At 48.5% G+C, this 16,243-nt stretch overlaps 2 protein-coding genes across 8 annotated transcripts; both read right to left on the bottom strand.

Annotated features, from left to right (window-relative positions):
* Window positions 1–95: 95 nt before the first annotated feature.
* Window positions 96–13,322, bottom strand: SNAPC4 (small nuclear RNA activating complex polypeptide 4). Of its 7 annotated transcripts, none has more exons than XM_041406460.1 (23): window positions 13,023–13,322; window positions 12,471–12,517; window positions 12,041–12,208; window positions 11,540–11,665; window positions 10,792–10,870; window positions 10,140–10,221; window positions 9,519–9,623; window positions 8,996–9,068; window positions 8,566–8,735; window positions 8,207–8,346; window positions 7,805–7,911; window positions 7,451–7,545; window positions 7,238–7,332; window positions 6,882–6,967; window positions 6,040–6,435; window positions 5,571–5,660; window positions 5,118–5,352; window positions 4,958–5,028; window positions 4,547–4,645; window positions 4,283–4,310; window positions 1,830–3,856; window positions 1,238–1,368; window positions 96–620 (listed from the first exon to the last, which is right to left on the bottom strand). In XM_041406460.1, the coding sequence occupies exons 1-22, from the start codon at window positions 13,186–13,188 to the stop codon at window positions 1,249–1,251; spliced, it is 4,605 nt and encodes a 1,534-aa protein (XP_041262394.1). In that variant the 5' UTR covers window positions 13,189–13,322; the 3' UTR covers window positions 96–620; window positions 1,238–1,248. The 7 variants fall into 7 exon arrangements, with proteins under 7 accessions (XP_041262394.1, XP_041262391.1, XP_041262390.1 ...); XM_041406457.1 differs by having other exon boundaries at window positions 1,220–1,368; window positions 8,207–8,354; window positions 8,571–8,735; XM_041406456.1 differs by having other exon boundaries at window positions 8,207–8,354; window positions 8,571–8,735.
* A 213-nt stretch (window positions 13,323–13,535) lies between these two features.
* On the bottom strand, window positions 13,536–16,242 carry ENTR1 (endosome associated trafficking regulator 1). Its single transcript, XM_041406466.1, has 7 exons — window positions 16,097–16,242; window positions 15,844–16,020; window positions 15,364–15,437; window positions 15,124–15,235; window positions 14,628–14,690; window positions 13,973–14,109; window positions 13,536–13,693 (listed from the first exon to the last, which is right to left on the bottom strand). Exons 1-7 carry the CDS (start codon window positions 16,193–16,195, stop codon window positions 13,600–13,602), a joined length of 756 nt encoding a protein of 251 aa, XP_041262400.1. The 5' UTR covers window positions 16,196–16,242; the 3' UTR covers window positions 13,536–13,599.
* Between the last annotated feature and the right edge of the window lies 1 nt (window position 16,243).

Below are 16,243 nucleotides of genomic sequence, written 5' to 3'. Positions count from 1 at the left end.
CTGAAAACTTCATTTTTCTCATTAGCAATCATTCTCATACACACATTATTAAAAGCATTATTTACCAAGAATAAAACCCACACAGAACACATCAGTAATTTTTAAGTGAGAAAAATAAAACATCTGTATTTCAACAAATACTTAAGAGCAATTTTGATACAAAATTCTTCTGCTGCTTATTCCACAGTATTCAGTCAGTTACCAAGCAAAGCCACTGTCACAGCACTAAAAATCACCCAATTAACATATTCTGAACATGGATAAACATTCACATAAACAACACAAGAAGGAAATAAATAACCACCATTGCTTGCTTCCCCACATCTCCAGCAAAATTCCCCCTCAGAATCTATGGCAAGTGGGAGTTTGAAAGAGCAGAAGTCTGTGCCTGAAAGATTTCCCTCCAGCCAGTTTCCTTCATTTTTAAGGAAATGACCTTAGGCAAGGAAAAGGAAATCACCTTGCCTAGAGATGCAGATTTTGTTGAGGGATGGGAAAATCAATCCAGCATTTTCCTCTTCCCCAGGTCCATCCAGTCAGCATTAGAAGTGGTAAAGGTGAACAGTGCAAAGATTATCTCCTCCTGCCATGCAGGAAGGCAGTGCTCATTCCAGTGACCCCTGTAACAAAGCACAAACAGCTCCTATCAGTCACACATTTTTATAGGGAACTTGACCTTTTGGAGTTCCTAAAATTGATTTTCAAGAAAAAAATCTCTAACCAGTCTCATCTGACAACTGTGTGAGTCAAACACTGCTCATGTTCATCCCATCCAGTGCACCAAAAGCCTCAGCAGGCATCAGGACATCACCCATTTGTACCCTGCAGAAGGTGACCTGTTGTAACTGCACAGAAATGAAGCCAAAGAGGGGAAATAAACCCCAAACCCCACCAAGTTGCTCAAAGATGAAGTATTCAAGAAAAACTCCACTCTCAAGCCTGTAGAGTGTTACCAATTAGGTGCATACTAAGTAGGATTCAGGGCATGAACTAAAAGGCTGCCAAATAAATGTTTGAATTATATATAATTTTATTGTAGAGACATAAACTTTCCCCAAAATACTATCAGCCTTAGGCTGTGGTTGATGGTGACTGCAGAACTCTGTGTCCTTGGGGAACAAGAGCAGAGATCATTTCAGTCCTTTCCTGGGGCCATGAGTCACTGTCTGAGCTGAACCACAGACAAACGTGGTTCAGCTTCTCAGCAAAATGTACAAACCACTGAGGAGCTACTAACACATCTCCTTCTCATGTCCTCCTCCTCTTCTTGAAGCGGGCACTTCTCCTGCTTTGGGGAGCTGTGGCATCAGCCACATCAGTGCAGGAGCCCGAGGCAGACTGAGCAGGGCTCTCCTCAGCCCCCATGTCCTGCAACACAAGCAGGAGATGATCAACACCACGAGAATTACAAATAACCCCTTCAGCCACCTTCCTGATTTAGGGAGCTCAGCAAGATTTCTAAACAACCTTTCATTAACCTTCAAAATGAAGCATGGGACAACATTCCATTACCAACGTCAGAGAAGGCACAAAACATCAGTTTACAGAATGAAAACAAAGGCCTGATTTCAAAAAGGCAAGAGCAGATTATAAAAAGAAAGGGGAAGGGAACTTTGATACCCACTTCTGGGAACTGTCATGGCAAGTTTAAAGTACTACATAAACCATGAGATTTCATCCTCCCAGCTGAGCTGCAGAGCTTTTCCTTTCATCAGCTGTAGAACTGTGTTTATTCAAAAGGACCAAACAGTGGGGGCTTCCCCCTGGATTCCAGTGCAATATTTATCTGGCAGTAATTTTCTACTTTTAGCCCCTGGAATCTGTTTTACCTGATTAAGTAAATCAGCATCTTTGACTCCAGGCTCATCCCCAAGTCTCCAGTCCTCCTGTACTCCTGTGAATTCATTCCCACAGCTCTCTTCCTCAAATAGTTTTTTCTCCCTCTGCCACTCCTCGTCATCACTCTCCTCAAGTTGCTGCCTGATGGCTGACAGAGTTGTTGTCACTCTGGGAGGAGGCAGAGTTGCCAGGACAGCTGGCAGTGTGAAGGCTGCCAGGAATCTGGCTTTCAGCAGGAGGTAAGCAGGGTTATCCCCCAGTTTCTGCTGCACCAGTTCTCCAACAGCATGGAAAACATCCCCAGTGCCCCCGTCCCCGCTGGCCTCGGAGGGCAGGAGAGAGGCTGCTTGCTCCTCCAGAGCTGTTTTCTGCAGAAGGAGCTTTGAGAGGGTTTTTATGCTGCAGAGGAAAGGTGGCAGATAAGGCAGCCTGGTCTGCAGTGATGGCACCTGAACCCCTTGTTTCCCACTCAGCCACTCCTTCACCAGCCCCTGGTCCTCCAGGGAGATCAGGCTGAAGTCAAGGAGATTCTTCTGTTCATGGGAGGTGCTCGGCTGGGGGGGGACATCAGTGCTTGGTGGTTTGGAGGCAATGGGTCTGTTCCTCCGTGCCTGGGCACCAGAGCGAGCAGAGCTCCCTGGGACATTGCTGTGAGGAGCTGCAGCTCTTTCCCAGAGCACAACCCCTCTCCTGAGGCTGCCTGGATTGGAGGATGATCCGTTGGTTGTGATGGAGTCACTGCTCCTTCCCACGCTGAGACTGGGCACAGGCTGGGAGCCAGAGCCCTGAGTGCTGGCAGGGGGCTGTGTCTGGGGCAGCACCACGGCACACAGGGCAGGGCTGGCAGCTGGAGGGGCAGCTGGAGCTGCACTGGAGTCTGGAGCCGTGCAGGAGCCATCTGAACGCGCAGGGGTTACAGCAGAAATGCTGGATGTGGTGCATCCAGCACTCACTGGGGTCACAGGTAAGGGATTTGTGTTCTGGTCAGCTGCCTTTCCCAAAGGAACTCCTGCCAGCTGGGAACTTGGCCCTTTTGTCTCTGCACTGCTGGGGTGAGGTGGATTTGCTTCAGCTGGTACAGGAGTCCCTCCCAAAGCAGAGACATTGCCATTGGAAGTCACAGCTGTCCAACCCTGGCTTCCCCCAGGAGCAGCTGGCATTCCCTGGGGAACACCCACCACAGTCTGCACAGGGCTGGGGAGCAGACCCTGGGGGGTTACAACCCACCTGAAGGGCAGGATGCTGCTGGGAATCACGGGAGAAGCAGCCTGTGGAGTGGCAGGAGCAGGCTGCAGTCTGACTGGCCTCTGCTGTGGCCTGTTACTCTTCAGCTCACAGGTGACTGGTGTGGGAAGGGACAATTTCTTGGTGCCAGAGTCCAGGCCAAGGGCCACCACTCTGATCTGCTGAGGGACAAAAGCCTGGTTTTGCAACACTGCTGAAGCTGAGCTACTGGCTGTGACCTGACCATTGCACCCTCCCTGGTCTGGGGCCTTCTCTGCTGCAGCTGGACTCACACCTGGAGAAACCCTTCCTTCAGGGCTGCTTTCCAGAACTTCCTTTTTTAGCTCCTTACTTGACTGTAGATCTGTCCCTTGTGAGCAGGCAGGGCTCTCCCCAGTTTCTGGCACTGCTGAGGAATGGTTTTCAGGCACAGGAGCAGAAGCAGAACCTGCAGCAGAAGTCCTTGTGGGCACCTGTGAACCCTGTACTTGGCCATCTGTCCCAGCAGCTGCTGCAGGTTGTGCAGAGGGAATGATTTGCTGTGCTGGGTGCTGGATTATCAAAGGCCCTGAAACCAGCACCCGTGGGGCAACCACCACTGTCTTCTGCATGGCTGCCTTGGCCTGGGACTGCCTCAAACGCTTCTCCTGCAGCAATTCTGAGACAGTTTTCATCCTCTGCCTTTGCCCCTGCACAGCTCTGGCCCGTGCTCCTTTCAAGGCAGTTTTCCTGACAGCTCTCTTTGGCATGCCCTGTTGGGAATTCCTCTTAGAACAAGCTTGGGATGAGCTGCCTGCAGAGGATAAAATGACAATGAATTAACAGTATTTCCAAAAGCCATTTCTCATTAAACATCAAGGAACGTGGCAAAGTTCCTGTTTGTGAGAATTCCTACAACACTACAGTCCTGATTTAATCAAGCCATGTCCCAACAACTGAACAAGGGGTAAAAACTGCCCCCAGAAATCAGAGATGGGCCAGGAATGCACCCTAACCCCCACTGAACTGGTCCAGAGCCACTGATTCCCCAGCCCTCCAGGGTTTTTTCCAGTCCTTACCAAAGGGGAACATGCTTAAAGATCCAAGAGCTAGCAAAAATGAGCATGACAATGCAGGTTTGTCCCCCAAAGCTCTCCTTCAGTTAAACTGGTTATTAATGTTAGTGATGAATTATGTGAAAGCTCTTGCACATCACAAAAATAAATGTTCTGGTAGGTACCTGAAGAAGTCTCTGTATTTTGGGAAGCCTGTAAAAAAAAAAAAGTATATTAAATTATACTTCTGGTAAATTTAAAGATGATTAAAACAGCACAGATGTGAATCAAACCCACATCTGCCACCTCCTGAACAAATGGCCATACAGCCAGCACTTTATTCTGCCTCTGAACCAAAACAGCTAACACACATGTAAATTGTGTGACCACACAATTAAAGTGCTTATTTTAGTCAAGACTTCAGTGGGGACAGCTTAAAACCACAATACCTGCTGAGGGCTCCTTACATTAGCCTTAAGCAGCTCCAACTGCCTCAGCTTCCTCTCCTTGATAACCTTCATACAGCCTTTGGTATCAATCTGGAGGAGCTGCAAGGTGAGAGCTTCATTAACATTTAAATGAGGACAAAAATGTGTTGCTGGGGTCAGTGACAAAGCAAGATAGATGGGACATGCTTCACATGCAAGATTCTGGGGGTATTTTACACTTACAGTAAAACCCTGGCAGGACCAGACTTTGGATGCAGGACTTATTTAAGTGCAAACCATGAGGCCAGATTAGTCTAATAATTAGATTATTTCTTTAAGAAACAAAGATAAATCATTTATTTAAGCCTCAAATGCCAAAAAATAAAGACTTCCACTGTTTGAAAGCAATGCTATTAAGACAGTAAAACTTACCTGAATGAGCAGTACAAACAGGGGAGTGCTGCTGAGATTCACTGACTTAATCTTCTCGTGAATAGCAGCAGCTGGGAAGAAATCCAACATCAAAATCAGCTGGGAATTCACTCAGAAGACATCAGAAAGTAGGGACAAAGGCAGGATGGGTCCCCAGTACCTTTTGTGTGCTGGAAAGCCATCCTGCCAGCCTGCAGGGTGCGGGGCAGCAGCACATTGCCCACCCAAGGGGTCATTGCCAGCAGCAGCTTCCTGTCCAGGTTCAGACTCTTCCAGTGCTCCCTGCTCCAGAGCTGAGCTCTACTGGAGAACTCCAGCAGCCTCTGATCATCCTGGCCAGATGCTGCAGCCACTCCAGGGGGCCTGGCTAAAAGGCTGGTAAGAGGTCTCAGCATCTTTAATTGCCATGCATAAAAAAATACACAATTAAGAGTTCCCATTAGGAAGGTTGTGCCATTAGTCCCAGGACAAATCATCACAGGACAAAAAACTGTGAGCTTTTCCTCTTGGGATTACAGTGCAATATCTGTGATTATATAAAAATAAGTTCCTACTAAGCACAGCCTGGCAGTGCTCACGTCACAAGAGTAGACAAGACACAAGAGGCACTCACCAGTTTCCTCTGGAAGCTCATGTTTTTATTTAATATTGCTCTCATATCCTCCAGGCTAACCCGCAGCACGTGTTTTCCACTCTGGGAAGCCTGAAGATGAAAGAACACAAGAAAACACACAAGGAAAAGTCAAAGGAAATTATTTGCTCTGGGTATGCACAGCAGGTACAAGTTCTCAACATTCCTGCTGTTGAAGGTATCTTATTAAATGAAATCAACTCTGAAGACCTTCACTTTTAAACCTTGTGCATCATCACAACACCAAATGCCTATTTCAGAGAAGCTTTTGTGTGAGGAATCTACCAAAAACCCAAAACCAAGAATTTGCTGGGTAATTATCTTCACATTTTTGTACTTAACAACAGAAGGGAATGAACAGCAAGACGTTGCCTGCTCATCACATCCTGCCCTTACTGCAGCAGCTGCACTTCCCTTCTAACTTCTGATCCAAGCTCCCATCCCAGCTCACCTTGGCCATCACTTCTGCTGGATTCTTCACCAGCACATCTGTAGAGTGGGGACATCCAATGCCCATCAGCAGGGTGTTCAGCTCAGATGATTTATCAGCAGCTCTGTCTCCATCACCCCCTGCCCTTGGAAGGTCACTGCAGCTGCTCCCCGCGTCAGCCCCGGCAGCAGAGAGGAGGGATTGGATTTGGCATCTCTCTCTGGCTGCCTCCTCTGTTTCTGTTCCTGTTGGTATCCACAGGTCAATGCTGGGGACTGCAAACTTCTTTCTTGTGCTGCTGGTCACCACCTCCTCCTCTGAGCTGTCTGCCAGCTCCATGTCCTCCTCACTGCTGCTCTCTGAAGGGCTGGAGCGCTCCTCAGCGTGGCGCCGTTTGCTTGCCTCAGATCTTTTCTTCTTGATCAAAACAAGCACACACAAGTTTTAGTCAGTGTTCACCCCCTGGCTTGCAACTCTCTCAAATCAGGAAGTCTCCTTTTCCAAAGGAAACAAGACCATCTTTAATATGGTCTTAAGCAGCCAGAATTTCTTGAGTGCCTGGGACCAAAACTGGCAACTCATGAGGTACAGACATGAAAACCTGCATATATCCCATTCTTACAGGCATCCCAAGACAGGAAAGGATTCTGGATGATATACAAATATATAGCAAATTAACTTCAGCCCTTCAGAACAAAGGCTGCTTTACCCACCAAAAAATCAAACTGTGAAATCCACAACAAAAACCTTGATTGTGTGGAATCAGTGTCAATTTTTTTGTTCATTTCACAGGATTCCACTTTTAGTTTAGAGAAACTTAATTGAAGAGATGGGACTGTGACACAGCAGGATTCCCACAATACCTTGGAGCCAATCATGAGTTTCCACTTGCTCAGGCACTGGGCACCAGTCCGATGGGGCAGCTCTGAAGCTATTTTACTCCAGCGACCTGAAAAGGATGCAGAGAGTGCAGAACATTTTTATTTGTGCCACAAGCTGAGCAACAGGCCTTTCAATGCAGCCACTACACACATGTTATACATTTCCCTGGATAAGAGACAGAGTTACTGCCTGAATGGATGTCAAACCCTTAATACCCACAATACAAAGAAGTTGCAATCATCAGTACAAAGCAGAGCCTGCAGGGCTTGCAGTAAAAGAAGGGAAAACCTCAATGACACCTCTAAACTTCTATAGCTCAAGCCACAGAAACACCTACCCAGGCCATGCTTTTGAACCAGTTCAATCAGCTGCTCCTCTTCCTCCAAGCTCCACTTTCCTTTCTTTACATCGCAGTGCAATGATTTTAAATACCTTCAAAATGAAAACATTACAGTCAGGAACATTCAATCCTGTTTGTAAGAATCAGAAACCCAGCACTCCCAGTCAGAGCTTTCCCTTGTTCAGGGGCTGGTGCCTGGCCTGAACTCACCTGTCCCGGCACTGCGCGTCGCTCCTGCCCGGCACCTCCGTCCGGATTTTGTACCAGCTCTTCCCCTTGTACTTCTTAACTGCAGCCATCAGCATCTGTGTGCAGACAGAGCAAGAGCTGAAATCCTCACCAGGGTCAACCCAACAGGCCTGAGACAGCAGCAGTTCTATTTGTTTTCTGTGCAAATCTCTGGACAAAACTGTTTAGGAGCTCCTAAGCCCTCTTAAGCTGCGAAGTGCCCACCTTGGTCTGACTCCTCTGTGCCACTGCTAAAGCTCAGATCTACAGCCATGCCACACCTCAGCAGCCCAACATTCCCACCCTGCAATTCCAGACCCAGAGAATGGAGCTTACAGCATCTTCCTTTGGTGTCCAGGGTCCTTTCTTCAAGCTGGGGTCCACACTCTTTGTCCAGCGGTAAATCAGCTGAGCAGAATCTCTTCCTTCCATGTAATAGGCAACTGGAAATTAAAAGGTTTATTTAACTCTGTTGTAATTAATGCTTCTTCCTTTATCTGGACAACAGTTGCAAGCAGTGATTGCCATAAGCAGCACTTTAATCTCTTAAAAAATGGTGCTCAGCCAGTTTCAGCCAAATTTCCAATATAGATGAAGGTTCTAAGAGATATTAAGCTCTTGCTGATACAATGAAACTCCCAGATAGGTACAGGAAAGGCAGAGATCACCAAGGAAAAGAGAATGGGAGAGTGAAGCATTCCAGGTGAATGAAAGGTTTGTCACTTGTGGGCCACTTACTTTTCTTGTATGGGATATGGCTTCCCACTCTCATCTCTTGAACAAGCTCTAAAAGCATCTGATCCTCATCCTTGGTCCATTCTTTCCTTTTTAAATCTTTGTTAGAGAGTTGGTACTTCTGCAAGCACTGGAAAGGTGTCCTGTTTGTCTTAATACAGGGACAACAGAGAGAAGCAGGTAATTAGTTATTTATGAGGACAAAAAGCAAGAGGGAAAAGCTAAAGCACCAAACCTTTTTGGTACTGTTCTTGGACACTCCTCAGAAAGCATTAATTAACACTGAATTAATATTAACATTGTTTTTTAAACCTGACAAGAGGCAAAGTAAAGCCAGAATGAACCAACTTGCCAGCTCACACCTTACCCCCAGCTCCTGGGCAATGGCCTGCCAGTCCAGGCAGTTGTGTTCAGCAGCTATCTGCTTCAGCCTCTCCAGCTCCTCCTCAGTCCATTCCTTTTTGTTGATGCTTGGATGCTCCCAGTTTTGCCAAAACTGCCTCAGTTCTTCTGAGCTACGCTGTCCATCAAACTAAAAAAAACAACAAAAATATGTTTAGTCTCAAAGCTGGGATTAAGACACCTGGACAAACAGGAAAACCAGTATTTGCATTCCAGATGTCTTACTGACAAGTTTTCCAAAATTAAATCACCAAATTTAACAAGTTGAGATCACTTAAGTCAGCTTGGAGAAATGCAAGATGGAAACACTGGATGCAAAGCAGATCAGGGATTCTTAAGAGGAAGGACCCAGATATCAGAAGCAATAAAACAGCTGATCCCCCAACTCACATGGATGTTTGAAATTTTGTCCCAGTCATGCTCATCAAATCTGTTTCCTATTAAGTCACTCTCTGGGAGTTGGCTAAAGCAGAAGGTACAAAGAGGAAGAAAGAATCATATTAAAGGGTTAATGAAACATTTTGTCTTCTTGATCCTGCCTCATCTCATTCCTCCCACCTGTTCCTGACTGCCACAAGAACTGAACACTTGGATTAGCAGGAGAAACAATGAATGCCATATCCAGACATGTTGCTCTAGATTTGTTCATGAGCAAAAGCTCAAAAATATGAAAAAAATCAGAGTTCTGCTCCTTTGTTGCTAAAGAACACTGGGTGCAGGCACTTTGTGTATCAAGACCCAAACACATTTCTTAGTGAAGAACAGTGGAGAGGAGAGAGCTGCAGAGCCACAACAGCACCTAACTTTTTACAACCCAACACCAACGACCCATCTAGAAGCAGAAGAAGGGAAGTTTTAGAGCTAAACTCTAAGACATTTCATTTTTCACCAAGAACACAGAAGGACTTCTTACTTAATTGCCTCTATTTCTTGCTCCAAGTCTTTGATTTGCTTTTCCAAGGATTGTTTTTCTGTTTCAGTCGTGATTTTCTCCAGTTTCTGATTCCAGTAACTCAACCTGTTCAAAGACATTGTTATCACTACTTAAAAGGACAGATGGGAATGAGGTCAATAGCATCAGAAGATGTACAGCAGAGACACCTTCCCCATCAGTATCATTCCTCCCTTCAGGTTTATTTCCACACAAAACTGTTCTCCCACGTTTTCCCTCAAGGCACACTCATTGCCATCCCTTCAATGCAATCCCTGACCCACAAGAGGTTTCAGATAAACCATTTTGGTGTTTACACAGAGAACCAAGGCTTGCTGCAACAGCCATAAAGAACTGTGCCAGCTCCAGCACAGAAATCCCTTGCTGGACACACCATTAGGCCTCACCACACATCACCATTTCAGCTTCAAGCCCTGCCAAGAATTTTAAGCTACACCACAGTGCCAATGGGAAGAATAGATGGAGAAATCCTACAAACACAAGCAATTAACACAGGAAGGGGACATCTGCACATGTCCCTTCTCCTCCTTTGCCATGCAATGCTCTCAGCAGGAGAAGAGGGGATTTTGGGGCAGAACTCACTTGAGCAGCTTTGGCTGGAGCAGGCGCTGCAGGCGGTCGCTCACCACGGATTTCTGCAGCAGGGTCTTCTCTGCAGCTTTCCCTAAAGCAGACAGGGGAGCAGGCAGACATCAGTGCAGAACCACTGCCAGGAGACACCCAGTGCTCCCAGCACCCCTGGGAATGCCCTCCAGCTCTGCAGGGAGAGCTCCCTGCATAAATCACCAAGGTTGTGTCAGACCTGGGCAGGGCACAGCCTCTGGCTCAGTTTTACTGGCATCTGCAAAGGGACCCCAAAAAAGGAACCACCCCGTGAGCATCTGGAGCTGCAGCTGTCCCTTGACCTGCCCTCATCTGGGCACCACCCTTGCACCACCTTACCTGGTTTGGGAGTGCTCAAGGAGCTGAGCAGCAGAACAAATGAAAAAGGAGTCATGAATTAATGACTCGCTGAAAGAATTTACAGAGCACCCCATTCCCTTCTAACAACTTTTTGTGAGTCAGGCAGAGGTGGTGATGTTTAACTGCAAGCAGGAACACACACAAACAATAGGAATATATACATTTGTTATATGAATATACACATTTGTTATATGAATATATACATTTGTTATACTAATAAACACATGTTATAGCTCTTCTAGAGCACTGAACAGCACCCAGACTTACTTACACTTGGCTGAGTGCAGCTGTTCAAAGGATTTTATGCCCTGAGCTGCCTTTTCCTTGGCATCTTCGTTGGAAGGAGGGCCCTGATGAGGATTAGAAAAGTTAGATACAATTAGAATCAGACAAAATTACTGTTTGTTCTTAGAACTCCAGCATGAACTGCTACTAAAATAATTGAAAACTCAAACTTGTGCAAACTGTCACGCTCACACTGCTCAGTTACATTTGTTAGCAAGAGCTCACAGGCACATCATTTAATTAAACAGAAATATTACCAGTAATTGCTTGAATATATTAATATATGGATGATGTTAGTTGACATCTTGGCTACCACAAAAAGCCAATATCTGCTTTCACTTATGGCCTTTTAAAAACACATTAAAAAAAAAAAAAAAGTACTACTGATTGTTCCAGAAAATATAAAAAAAATACAGAAAATCTCAGGAACTGAGAAAACTCAGTTTCAAAGAAAATCAGATTTCAGTGAGGGCTTTAAAGAGCAGCATGGACAATTAAAGTTAAGTTAAACCCAGGACCTTTCAAGCCCCTGGTGGCTGCAATTTCACTCCTCAGACCTCACAGGGCTGAACAAACATTTTCAAAAGAGGGAGAATGACAAGTGAGGACAAAAATGTTTCAGGCTGAGGAGTGACAATCAGTTACACACCTGAAATGAGAACAGTTTAAACACATTACAGTGTACAACCATCACTGAAGACACATCAGTCTGGAAGCTGCTTTTATTTACTTACAATTCCTGTGATTTTATCCTTAAAGTATGGCTTCAGAAAATGACCCAAAAACACATTTGCTGCTAGATTTCTGCCATCTCCTGCCTTGGCTGTTTTTGAACCATGCAGCTCACCCACGATTTCTTTCTGCAATACAAAAATGAATTGAACAGCCTCAGTGTCTCCTCCAAACTGCTGATTTCAGAGAGCAGAGGCTGAGCCTCACAAACACCCCAGGCAGGGCTCAAACTGCAGCACCAGACTCCAAAATCAGTGCAGAACTAAAGGAAGGATTTGGAACTTCCTCAGTTTGCACAGTGCAGACAATTATAAGCTTAATAAAATACTAACTTGCCACAGCAAGCTAAAATACACCATGTAAAATACCCTTTTTTATGGTAAGAAAGCATGGAACCATCAGTTAAATAAACCAGCTCAGTCCTGGGCTTGAGGGGAAGGAAGGATGGCAAATGGCAACCCAGAGAAGCACAGAAATGAGCATTTCACTCCTGCTTTGCTCACCTGCTGTGCTCTGTTTTGTGCAATGAGCAGCTCCACCTCCTCAATCTTCTCCTTGATAACGTCCTGGTACACATGGTTCATCTGCAGGCAGGTTTCTGGATCCTGGGGCAAGCTTTCAATATCATCATCATCATCACTGCTGTCTTCTGCTCCATCCACTTCCACTTCCTTGAGGCATTTAGGGAGAAAAGAGAGAAAAGCAGCTGTCTGAAAAGCAGTGCTGTAACTCAGCCCTTCCTCAGCTGAAGCTGCTGTGTGCCCACAGCCTGTGGATCACAAAATCCTGGGCAGGAACACCCCAAATCCAGGTTTTACTGAGCACAAAACCAGGACAATTGCCTGGATTTCCCCAGAGCAGGGTGAGGTTTCCCTTCCTCCTGTTCCCTTCAATAGACAGCTGGAAATATAGGCTTAAAGAAAAAACATTTACCATTTCAGCATAAGAATCTTCATCATCATCATCTTCATCATCACCATCTGTTAGACAAACAAAACACAAAAACGCTGACTGCAGTAAGCTTTAAACCCAAATATTTCCAATTAAAGCACAGAGGAAAAAGCACGACCATCAGTGGGTTTGGATACTGACAACGCTGTCATGTAAAAAGTGCATTGTTACAGCCCATTTATGCTTTTTTTGTTGTTCTGGAGAAGGTAAAAACGAGCAGCTCTGGGTAAGCACAGCAGAGCTGAACGGTGCTCCTGCACTTGAGAGGCTCCCGGGAGTGAGCCAAGTGACAATTCCAAGGCAGGACGACACAAACCGGGCACCAGCAACCGGGGTTACAGCCCCCAGCACCGGGGAGCAGCCGCTCGGACAGCGCTGCTCCCGCTGGCACCGAGCTCCGCTGAACGAGCCGCAGGAGCTGGGCACGCTGCGGCTCACCCAGCGCTCTGAGCCCCGGGATTTCACGGCTGCCGGTGTTCGGCCGCAGAGGGAACGTGCAAAGCGCCGGTACCGGGGAGCGCCCCGAACGCGTACCGGAGCTGAGGCTGGAGTCGGATAGGGCCAGCTGGACGTCGGTCCCGCCGGGCTGCAGGCTGCGCTCCAGCTGCTCGATCTGGCGGCGGATCTTCTCCCGCTCCGCATCGAGGTCGAGGCCCTGAGGGGAGCGGAGCGGCCCAGCCGGGCCCGGCCCGCGGGACATGGCGGCACCGCCGCTCCCGGGGCTGCGCTGGCCCCGCCCTCCCGCTCCGCCAATCGCTGCTGCGAGCGCGGGTCAGGTGATACGGCACGTGACACGGCGCAGCCAATCCGGACGGGGCTCGGCGCACATGCACGGCCGGGAGAGCACCGAGCGGCAGCCGCAGCCGCGCCCGCGGTGCTCGCCGAGCGCAGCCCGGGGGTGGCGGGTGCCCCGGAGGAGGAGCCGCGGTGCCGGCGCTGCAGGCGGGTCCCTGCCGGTTCAGGGATCTCTTGGCTGTGGATGCACCGCGGCAGGGGATGGAGAAGCCCGGGTGTGCAGTTGGACGCGTCAAAATGAGGCGAAGTATGAAAAATTCACTTTTTAGTAACGGTTTCCGTATGAAAACAAAGTCGTCCGTGCTGCGTGAGGCACTCACTGTCCGTGCTCTGCCACCTCAGAGATTCTGTCTATGGATTTCAGGAGATCGGCCACGAGCTGCAGGGATTCTGCCCCAGACAGCAGCTGCCTGCAGTGGGAGAGATGCAGCGTTACAGGTGGGGACGGGCAGTTTTGGGGGAGTTTCCCCACATTCTGTGATTTATCAAGCAGCATTTTATCAGGATTAGAAACTCAAAGACTCCCACTTCCCACTTATTTTCACACACGGAGGGTGAGAACACGGAGCAGCTCCTCTGGCACACCGCACAAACCCCTGGATCTGAACCCCAAAAACACGCGCTGGGGAGGTTTATCGGTGAGCCCCGGTGGCCGGGGGTGCCGGGAGCGCTGTCCCGGCGCAGCTGACCTGATGGACGCTCGGGAGCTGGCTGTCACCTGCAGCAGCCGCTGCAGCGCCGCCGCCGCGTTCCGCCTGGCCGCGGCCAATCCCGCCTGGCCCGCCCGCAGCTCCTCCCGCTCCCGCCGGGAATTCCGCAGCTCAGCCTGGGCAGAAAGGGCACAGTCCGTGAGAAACGGCAGATGCTCTGCAGCTGATGATGCGTTATTCCCACAGCAGCTGATGGGCGTGGAGTGTAATCATTAACTGACACACGGACAGGGAATGCAATAAATAATGCAGTAAATAGCGACTAGAGCCCAGCAGCAGCTGCCTGCAGGGAGTGCCTGCCCACAAACACAACCAGCAGGGCTGGAAAGACCTCTGGGTGCATCCAGTGCAACCCCTGCCAAGGCCGTGTCACCTGCAGCAGGTGACAGGGACAATTCCAGAGGTCTCCAGGGAGGGAGACTCCCTGAATTCCCTGGGCAGTTTGCTGCAGGGCTCTGCCACCCTCCAGGGAAAGAAGTTCTTCCTCACCATTGCTCCTCACCACTGAAATCTGGCACCATCCAGGCCCTCACTGAGCCTAAAAACACACCCAGCATTTTCCTCAGAGCCTGCAAAACCCTTGCAGCTCAGTTCTGAGGTGTGTCCCTGCAGCCCCAGCAGTGCTGCTGCCTACCTGCAGCTGGGCATTCTCCTGCCTCAGTCTGGCAGCACTGTTCTCAGCCTTGGCAGCCCTTTTCTGCAACAGAACAGAGATTATTGAAATAATAATAATTATGAATTGATTTATGATAGAATATCATTATATATTAGTATATTTACTAATATTACATATTAGTATATATAATAATTATTCTATAAGAATGATAATTATCAAATTGATCACTGAAAATAATGTACTACTACTACTAATAATAATAACAATAACTCAATTGAAATCACAATAATAATAACCCAGGCAGGTTTAGCCACTTGGGAATGAGTGATTCCAGCACAGAACCTGGAGGGATAAGGTTTATGTTCCAACACACTGTGTTCTGGATGTTTTAGGAGGTAGGAACAGCTCCCTCCTTCCCTCCTCACTGCTCCTTTCTGGGATCTGCAGAACCTCCCCACCCTCACAGGGGAGAATTTCTTCTGACATCTGATCTCAGCCTAAAGCCAACACTTACAGTCATCAGCTGCAGATTCTGCTCCACGTGCTGCACCATTGCTTCCAAATCCTGTGCTTCCTTTTCTTCTTTGATTTTGTTTTCCTCAAGCTTCTTCTCAAGCTTCCTCATCCTTAAAAAAATAAGAGATGGCACACAGTAAGCACTTGTACAATTAAATACTTTAGGAGGGAAATTCTGGGAAAGGGTCAAGGATCTCATGGTTTTGTGTTACAAGGAAAATGAATTCTTCTCACTCACTTGTCTGCTTGAGTTTCAGCCAGAATCTGAAGCTTATTGATCTTGCTTCTCAAAATAGCATTCTCTTCTTTTAGCTAAAAAAAGAAATAAAAAATTCTTATTAACACTGAGGTGCATTTTCACAACAATAGCAGAATACTCAACTTTAACACTAGAAATCCTCGTGCTCTGTAATACATTCAATCTTAATTTTACCTTCAGCTTACCCATCTGGAAACCACTGTGGGGCACAGGAACGTGGCACTGAACCACCAGTGTACACGGGACTAATTAATGCTGCCAGTTCTAAATGAACATGACCTCAAGGGGCAGGGCACGAGGAAGTCACCCGGGTCACGTCTCAGCAGCACAGAGAGCTGGGCCTGGCTGTGGTGAAATGCACATTCCCAGAGCTCGTTCTCTTCCCGGGCAGCTCCCGGTGCCGGCAGGCCGGGTCACGGCCCGGCTCCGGCGGAGCGGCGGGCGGGCGGCAGCGCTCACCTGCTCGTAGCTCGGGACCGGGGCCGGCCCCGCGGCGGCTCCGGCGCTGCCCAGGTGGGCCTGCTCCACGGCCAGCGGCCGGTAGCTCTCGCTCCATTCCTCCTCCTCCTCCTGCTCGTCCCCCGACTCTGCGGGCACCGCGGGCAGCGGGGGCACGGCGGGCCCGGCCCGAGCCGCCTGCGGAGGGGACAGCGGGCTGAGGGGCGCGTGGTGCCGGGACGGCTCCCGGCCGCGCTGCCGCGCACGGCCTTACCTGTGCGTCCCCGCCGCGGGACTTGGAGCGGACGAACTCGCGGAAGGAGAAGGGGTTGGGCTCGGCCGGGGCCCCCGGCAGCGGCTCCGGCACGGCCATGGCCGCCTGAGGGCGGTGAGGGGCGGGGCCTCCCTCTCGGAGCGGACC

Source organism: Onychostruthus taczanowskii, unplaced genomic scaffold, assembly GCF_017590055.1.
Source record: "Onychostruthus taczanowskii isolate IOZ18803 unplaced genomic scaffold, ASM1759005v1 scaffold25, whole genome shotgun sequence".
NCBI classification, from domain to species: domain Eukaryota; kingdom Metazoa; phylum Chordata; class Aves; order Passeriformes; family Passeridae; genus Onychostruthus; species Onychostruthus taczanowskii.
This window is presented reverse-complemented; position numbering and strand designations above follow the sequence as displayed.